The sequence below is a fragment of the Physeter macrocephalus genome, chromosome 14, assembly GCF_002837175.3.
Source record: "Physeter macrocephalus isolate SW-GA chromosome 14, ASM283717v5, whole genome shotgun sequence".
Classification (NCBI taxonomy): Eukaryota; Metazoa; Chordata; class Mammalia; order Artiodactyla; family Physeteridae; genus Physeter; species Physeter macrocephalus.
In genome coordinates this window covers 72,898,124-72,906,721 of record NC_041227.1, presented here as the reverse complement: position 1 = coordinate 72,906,721, position 8,598 = coordinate 72,898,124, and the positions used below count along the sequence as shown (strand labels likewise).

Here is an 8,598-nt window from a genome sequence, read left to right as displayed (position 1 = left end):
GCCCAGCGGCCATGGCTCACGGGCCCAGCCGCTCCGCGGCATGTGGGATCCTCCCGGACCGGGGCGCGAACCCGGTTCCCCTGCATCGGCAGGCGGCCGCGCAACCACTGCGCCACCAGGGAAGCCCCCGGACTTGACCTCTTGAGTGTGCTCACTGGTCCTCTGGTGCCCCTCCCCGGTCCGCCCAGCCCCGCGGTGGTTTGATGGGCAGCGTGTGGCCGAGAGCCGCCAGGGCACCCTCACCGAGTACTGCAACTCGCTCATGAACCTGCCTGGCAAGATCTCCCGCTGTAACCACCTCCTCAACTTCTTCAAGGTGCGCCCTGACGACCTCAAGCTCCCCACGGACAGCCAGTGAGTGGTGGGAGGAGGAAAGGTGGTGGTCAGACCCTTGCCTGGAGGGGGTGGGACTATCCCCATGTTACACAGGAGGAACCTGAGGCTCAGAGAGGGGAAGTGACTTGCCCAAAGTCACACAGCAGGGAAAGCCAAGGAGGCAGGATTCCAACTCTGGACACCCCCAGCATCCCTGCCAAGTTTCCACCTGGACCCCTCTGAGCCTCAGGGTGCTGGGGGTCGGGGGGAGGCACCGTGGACTGGGGGTCTCAGGTCCTAAGTCCTTGTCCTGACTCTGAGACTGCCTGGCCGTGGGACCTGGAGCCTTCTGAAAGCAGCTTCCCCTTCTGTGACCGGGTGGTGGGGGCCAGATGCAGTAGTGGGTGCTGGGGAGAGTGCTTACAAAGTGTGAAGTGTGGAGCCCCCGAGAGGACGTGGGGGGCCGGTGGCCTCTGTTCCTTCCTGAGCCTCTCTCAGGCCCCTGCCTATCCTTTGTCACCTCATTCTCTGCCTGCCCTCGCCCCAGGGATCTCCTGTGCTCAGGGCCCTGCGTGGACAGCATCGGAGATGCTGATGAGATCTCGCGGGAATGTGCTGCGGAAGGTCCTTCTCTCTGTCCCTCCCTGGTACTGAGTGCTGGGGGAGGCCTGGAGGACAGGGCTGCCGTAGACAGACAGCAGAGCTCCAGCCAGTGCTTCTGGACCCTTGAACACATCCCCGGTCCTGGGCAGGGCAGCTCCCATTGGCCCCTGGGGTTGGGGGCTCCCACTCCTGTTGGCTTCCCTCTCGAGGCTCCAGCAGAAGGGAGCTGGCCCACGAGCCTTCTCCTTTGGGTCTGCAGGAGGCTGGGGCCCCTCCTCGGGCTGGCTGAGCAGATCCTGTCCTCCTCAAAGCCCTGTCCTCCCAGTCCAGTTGCTACCTTCTCTCTGCGGTGGCCCCCACTTCCCACGTTCCTTCTGGGAACTTTCTTGGCAAGTTCTTCTGTAGGTCTGCCCGGAGCATGCTGTTCCCCAGGGGAAGCTGAGTGTCTAACCCAGACTCTTCTCTGATGCAGGGTGAAAAAGCCAGAGACGTACCTGGTGCCCAGAGATGGCAAGAGTAACGTTACAGGTGAGAGGCCGGGGTCAGCCGAGTGAGGGTCACCCTAACGGACTGCTGACACCATCAGGGACCCTGAGCTCGGTGTGTGCAGGGAAAAGAGCAGGAGGTGAGAGCAGCTGTGAAGGGTCTTGGTGGCTGCACTGAAGAGTTGGGGTCTTTGAGGGTCACTGGTCAGTGAAGGGAGCTCACCTCCATGGCTGCAGCGCCCAGCACAGACCCTGGCTCCCAACAGCCCAGAGGATGTTCTGGCTGAATGAATGAACAGATTTAGGGGCAAAAGTGGCCTTTAGGGGTGACTCAGGGGCATGACAGTATCTAGTCTTTTTTTTTTTTTTTTTTTTTGCGGTACGCGGGCCTCTCACCGTTGTGGCCTCTCCCGTCGCGGAGCACAGGCTCCGGACGCGCAGGCCCAGCGGCCATGGCTCACGGGCCCAGCCGCTCCGCGGCACGTGGGATCTTCCCGGACCGGGGCACGAACCCGCGTCCCCTGCGTCGGCAGGCGGACTCCCAACCACTGCGCCACCAGGGAAGCCCTAGTGTCTAGTCTTTATTGCACGATAATTGTTAAGAACACTACCTAACATTAATCGAGCACTTACCCTGTGCCAGGCACTATTTTAAATGTTTTCCATGTATTAACTCATGTAATCATCTCTATAATAGTATGAAATAGGTACAACTGTGCTATTATCCCCATTTTGCAACTGCACAACACTGAGGCTTGATTTAAGTTGAGATTCTTGACAAGGGACACACAGCTACTAAATGTGGAGCAGGATTTCAGCCAGTCGGTGGGACACACGGTCAAGTACTCTGGGCTACTCAGAGTGTGGTCCAGTGACCAGCAGTGTCTTAGGTCAGGCTGCTATAACAAAGTGTCACAGAGTGGGTGGCTTAAATAGAAGAAATGAATTTTCTCATAGTTCTGGAGGCTGGAAGGCTGAGATCAAGTTGTGGGCAGGTTTGGGTTCAGCTGAGGCCTCTCTCCTTGGCTTGCAGACGGCTGCCTTGTTGCTTTGTCCTCACATGGCCTTTCCTCTGTGCATGCAACTCCCTGGTGTCTTTTCCTCTTCCTGTAAGGACACCAGTCCTATTGGATCAGGGTCCCACCCTTATGACCTCATTTAACCTTAATCACCTCCTTGAAGGTTTTATGTCCAAATACACTCAGATTCTAAGGTACTGGGTGTTAGGGCTTCAACATATGAATTTGGGAGTGGGGGGGACACAATTCAGCCCATAACAGGCAGCAGCAGTATTGCCCGGGGGCTGGTTAGACATGTAGCCTCTCAGGTCCCACCAGAGGCCTATGGAATCAGCACCTATGTTTCAGCAAGATCCCTGGGTGATTTGTGTCACCTTGAAGTTGAGAAGAGCTGCTTGCTAACCACATCAAATGAGAAAGAGACCGTGTGTAAAGTGTGTGACCAGTGTCCGGAACACACTAGGTGCTACATAAGTGCAGGGCTGCGAAGACTAGCTTGTCTTTGCTGCTTTCCAGTATACAGGGCGCGTCTACCCCTGGCCTGTCTGGAGCTGGGTGCGGATGGGATGCCAGTGCCTGTTCTGGTGGCCTACACAGGGCCCACAGGGGAGAGCCAGGACGAGGCACCCACAGTGTCCACTCACCCTGCCCTCCCTCTACCCAGACATCACGGGCCCCATCATCCTGCAGACGTACCGCGCCATCGCTGACTATGAGAAGAGCTCAGGCTCCGAGATGGCTCTGGCCACAGGCGACGTGGTGGATGTCGTGGAGAAGAGCCAGAGTGGTCAGCCTCCCCGCCCTGCCTGGACCGCCCTCCCCTGGTGCCTGGGCCCACAGCTACAGGCCCCCACCAAGGCTATGCCCCCCAGGCAGCCCCAGGCCTCCTCCCCGCCTGGCCCCCCGGGGGGCTCTGGCTCCTTCAGGGGCCCTGACTGTTCTCCCCCCACTGTGGGTCACCCTCTCTCTGAGAGTGTGCCCCAGGGCAGCTCTGGGGGTCTGCACACATTCTGGGCTGTGACTGTGCATCTCTGGGGGTTATATCCGGGTGGACAGGTGAACTTCTCACCATGTGTGTGAAGTGGGTTCTGAGCTGTAGTTCTGTGACCCTGTGGGTACTGGTGTGTGTGATTTTGGTGTGGAGTGTGGTGAAGGTGACATTGCTGGATCTGAGTGTTGGACGCCTGTGTGTCTGTGTCTGAGTGCCCTCACCCACCCCTACCCCCCGCCGATGGCTGAGAGAGGCTCCCAGGCCCGCCCAGACCTACCGCCCCGTATCCCTGGCACAGGCTGGTGGTTCTGCCAAATGAAGACAAAGCGCGGCTGGGTCCCGGCGTCCTACTTGGAGCCCCTGGACAGTCCCGATGAGGCAGAAGACCCAGAACCCAACTATGCAGGTGCCCCTCCCCTCCTCGGCCTCAGGGGTGGGAGAGAGGGGCAGGATTGAAGAGCCAGAAGTGACTGCTTTGGGGTCAGACATGACTGTGGGCTGGGCAGGAGAGGGGGCAGGGCTGAGACCCTAGGTTGGGTCTAGGTGGGGTAGGAGGTGGTGCCCTTGGTCAGGACAGGGGGAACCAGGAGGTAGAATAGAGGTGAGGGGGATAAGGTCAGCCTGGGACACTGGGTGGCTGCCAGCCTCGGGCCGGGTCCGGTGGGAAGCTGCATGATGAGCCAAACTGAGGCTCAGGAAGGAGGGCTGCCTGGAGGTGGGGGCATCATGGCTGACTAGAATGGAAAAACTGGCAGCCCCTGGGCTGGATGGGTCCCATGTGGAGTTTGAAAAAATTTAGTATTGGTTGCCCGTATTTTGCAATAGAAAGATCTTACAATTTTATGTGGATTTATGACTCCTCTTTAAAAATTGGGAAGGGCGTGTGTACTGGGCCTGCAGCCCCACATGCCAACAGTGGACTGGAGTTGAGTAACTCAGGTGCCACTGGATGGGCGCTCTACCTCTGCATTTCCTGCCTAGCCACTCCTCGTGTGCAGGTGCCTGGCCAGGTCTCTGCAGTCATGGGCGCTCCTGGCCTCTGGTGTGGGTGATGGTGGGTAGGAGTGGGCGAGCTCCCCTGGGTAGAGTAGCCGAGGGCACAAGTCCAGAGTGTCTCCACGAGGAGGGGGGAGGGCTGGAGGAGAGAGGTCCTGGGCTCCAGCTGGAGGAAGCCCCAGGCCCAGAGAGGAGCGGTGGGGTGGAGAGCCCTGTGCTGGGGGGGGGGCTTCACACTCTGCCCCTCCCCTCTCCAGGTGAGCCCTACGTCACCATCAAAGCCTACACTGCCCTATTGGAGGACGAGATGTCTTTGGAGCAGGGAGAAACCATCGAGGTCATTCATAAGCTCCTGGATGGCTGGTGGGTCATCAGGTAGGAGAGCTGTGACCTCCCTCCCACTGCACCTGCTCTGAGAGTCAGCCTGGCCTGGGGCTGGGCCTGCGTAGGCTCAGTGCCGACTTGACTGTGTGACTCTGGGTAGGCCACTGCCTCTCTCTGGGCTGTTTCCATTTTGGAAGCAGACGCGTGATAATCCCAGCCTGCCCGTGTCTCAGGGTTCAGTGTCCTTGTCTGAGTGGGCACACCTTTCCTTTGTGACTTGGGGTCACGTCCCCTGACCAGTCCATCTATTCATTCTCCAGCAACACAATTAATTGTATTAATTATTATATTTGATAGCTGCTAGAGCAGACCCTGTCATCCCTTTTCCTTTTAAAATCCTTCATTGCAATTTCCATCTGTTAATTCCTCCAAGTGAATGTAGGAATACTAACTTGTTTTCCTGGTTCTGGGGAAAGCAGAATCCCAGGGTCCTGCACACGATTTCAGAGCCCTGAGTCACAGGGCCCCTCCGTGACCCCAGTGAGCTTGTGGCCACAACATCCCCCATCAGCGTGGCCCTTGGCTGGGGACTTTGAGGCAGGATTTCTCAACCTTTTATTTTTTATTTTTAAATTTTTATTGGCGTATAGTTGCTTTACAGTGTTGTGTTAGTTTCTGCTGTACAGCAAAGTGAATTAGTTTTTTGACCCCAACTCAGTCAACCCCCATTATGCACCCCTGAGACAATGTTTGTGAGTCTCCCACCAGCCAAGAAGAATCAGAGTTTTACAGAGTGAGGTTTGTATTATGCAAAGGCTGTTGTTTTTTTTACTACCAAATGTAGTAGTGAGAATGGAAAGAAAAATCTTCTCAACAAATGGTGCTGGAACAACTGGATATCCCTATGGGGGAAAAAAATGAACCTAGATCCCTGCCTCACACCATACACCTTTATTTGGGACATTTCACAGATTTTACCAGGCACAAAACCCCAAACTAAGAAGCTTTTGGAAGAAAGCATAAGGGAACTTGGTGACCTGGAGGTAGGCAGAAGTTTCTTAGGACACAGAAGGCAATCACCATAAAAGAAAAAATGGACAAGTACAATATTGCAGATGTTTTATAGCAAACACCTGTCCCTGGGGAGATGGATCTGCTAACTTCCTCCCCCTTCCAGCGTCACAACTGGGAAGGCCTGTGTCACATTGATGAGGAAACTGAGGCACACAGGTGCAGGGTCTGGTGTTGGCTGCCGTGTTTGCACCTCCCAGCTGCCTTGACCCCCAACTGTTTAGAGGGAGCCTTGACCCCACGTCTGAGGCCCCGCCCCTGCAGCTGCTCAGGCCTCAAGGGCTGCCTCTGTTGCAGAAAAGAAGATGTCACAGGTTACTTCCCATCCATGTACCTGCAACAGGCAGGGCAGGACACAGACCAGGCCCAAAGCCGGATCAAGAGGGGAGCGCCGCCCCGCAGGTGAGCAAGGGTCCCCAGGGCAGTGGGGGCGGGCTGGGCGGGGCTGAGGAGGGTATACCACGGCTTCCGTCTGTCTGTCCAGGCCCTGGATAGGCAGTGCCGGGGCAGGGGAGATGGTGCAGGGGTGCTCAGCCTGGCGGGGTAGGCAGCACCCTCACTGGATGGAGGCCCCCTCCCACACTCTGGGGCTGGCACAGGGGCGGTGGGAAAGCAGAGGTGTGAGATGGAGGTGGCGGCTCTGATGCCTAGAGTCCTCGGGATGGCCCGTGAGGGCTGCGGCAGTTCGGAGGGCTTTCCTGGGGAGGGGGTAGGCTGAAGGCTGGTGAGGGGTGTGGGAAATGGGCCTGGGCTCTGAGTCAGGGCAGGGGTCCGCGTCGGTGAGGGGCAGTCGCCTTCGTGTCCCGCCCAGGCTGTGCTGGACCCCCCCCACCCCGCTTCCTTCCCACTCTCAACCTCCCGGGGCTAGTCTTTGGACTCCAGGGGTGGCCATGAGAGTCCCCCCGGGCAGGGACGCGGGAAGGGCAGGGACGCGGGGCGCTGACCAAAGCCCCTGTCCTGCTGTGCCCAGGTCGTCCATCCGCAACGCGCACAGCATCCACCAACAGTCACGGAAGCGCCTCAGCCAGGACACCTATCGGCGCAACAGTGTCCGCTTTTTGCAGCAGCGCCGCCCCCGGGCGCGGCCGGGGCCCCAGAGCCCAGGGAGCCCGCTGAGTGAGTGAGGGCGGGGGCCTGGGGGCAGGGCCTGAGTCTGGGGGCGGGCCCTGGGGCGGGCCTGAGGTGAGGAGGGATGTGGCCAGCATCGAGGGTGATGAGAGGCGGGGCCTTGAGGGGTGGGGCCTGAAAAGTGAAGAGAGGCGGGGCCGAGCAGGCGGGGCGGGCCTCAGCTGGCGCTGTCCTCCAGCAGAGGAGGAGGAGCCGCCCAAGACCGAACGCCCCAAGCCGCAGCCGGCCGTGCCCCCGAGGCCCAGCGCAGACCTCATCCTGCACCGCTGCAGCGAGAGCACCAAGCGGAAGCTGGCCTCCGCCGTCTGAGGCCGCCCCCACACGATGCTCCCCACCTCCAGCCCCTATCCCTGTATATACATGTATAGAGCCTGAGGTTTGGCGGCAGACGGCAGCCCCCGTCCCGGCCCCACCTAGCTATTCGTCACCCTTAATAAATGTTGCTTGGAGTGGACTGATGGTTTGCAAAGTCGTGCTGCGGGCTGGGCAACACCCTTAGTACTTCTAGAAATAGGACTGAAGGCTGTGCGCTCTACTGGGGGAAGATGCAAGAACTGAGGTCCGGTTGCATACTTTCCTGGCCTTGCCCAAGACCAAGTTTGCACAAGGCCAAGTGCAAGAGGAAACCCCAGTCCCCTCTGTTTGTCTGACAGACTGCCTACTTGAACTCTGGCCTCACTGCAGAAGAGTTCTGAAGAAGAGTAGACACAGTGCATAGCTGGGAGGGCGGGGTGAGCCAGGGCTGTAGGTGAACTTGTGTGTGTACCCTGATTACCAAAAACAATGTAATTTAGGTATAGGGAGACACACCTTAGATGTAAGGACATAACACAAAGTGAAAGTGAAGGGGTGGAAAAAGATACTTCATGCAAATGGAAACCGAAAGACAGCTGGAGTAGCTATACTTAGATAGAATAGTCTTTGTAACAAAGACTGTAATAAGAGACAATGGCATTACATAACAATAAAGGGGTCAATCCAATAAGAGGGTATAACATTTGTAAATATTTATGGACCCAACATAGGAGCACTAACATATATAAAGCAACTATTTACAGACCTAAAGGGAGGAATAGACAGTAATACAATAATAGTAGGGGACTTTAATACCTCATTTACATCAATGGATAGGTCATCCAGACAGAAAATCAATAAGGATTTTCCAAGATAAATCATATGTTAGGCCACCAAACAAATTTTAACAAATTTAAGAGGATCGAAATTATATCAAGCATTTTTTTTCTAGCCACAATGGTATGAAACTAGAAATTAATTACATGAAGAAAACGGGAAGACTCACAAACATGTGGAGATTAAACAAGTTATGAACAACCAGTGGGTCAAAGAAGAAATCAAAAAGAGAAACAACAACAACAACAAAATACCTTGAGACAAATGAAAATGGAAATGTAACATACCAAAATTTATGAGATGTAGTAAAAGCAGTTCTAAGAGGGAAGTTCATAGCACTAAATGCTTACCTCAAGAAACAAGAAAAGTCTCAAACAACCTAACTCTACACCCCAAGGAACTAGAAAAAGAAGAACTAATGAAGCCTAAAGTTGGTAGAAGGAAGGAAGGAACAAATATTAGAGCAGAGGGCTTCCCTGGTGACGCAGTGGTTGACCGTCCGCCTGCCGATGCAGGGGACACGGGTTCGTGCCCC

At 56.2% G+C, this 8,598-nt stretch overlaps 1 protein-coding gene across 4 annotated transcripts in view; it reads left to right on the top strand.

The window, feature by feature from the left end:
• The window catches only part of NCF1 (neutrophil cytosolic factor 1), a 15,185-nt gene extending 7,803 nt beyond the window's left edge, over positions 1-7,382 (top strand). For 3 of the 4 annotated variants that reach the window (XM_055090641.1, XM_055090642.1, XM_055090643.1), the window contains 8 exons: positions 189-354; positions 1,391-1,446; positions 3,087-3,209; positions 3,712-3,819; positions 4,667-4,784; positions 6,102-6,206; positions 6,775-6,920; positions 7,111-7,382. In XM_055090641.1, coding sequence (XP_054946616.1) covers positions 189-354; positions 1,391-1,446; positions 3,087-3,209; positions 3,712-3,819; positions 4,667-4,784; positions 6,102-6,206; positions 6,775-6,920; positions 7,111-7,241 — 953 coding nt within the window. In that variant the 3' untranslated portion in view covers positions 7,242-7,382. The remainder of the gene's footprint in view (positions 1-188; positions 355-1,390; positions 1,447-3,086; positions 3,210-3,711; positions 3,820-4,666; positions 4,785-6,101; positions 6,207-6,774; positions 6,921-7,110) is intronic. The other variant, XM_007099991.4, reaches the window with a different exon arrangement.
• Positions 7,383-8,598: the final 1,216 nt, after the last annotated feature.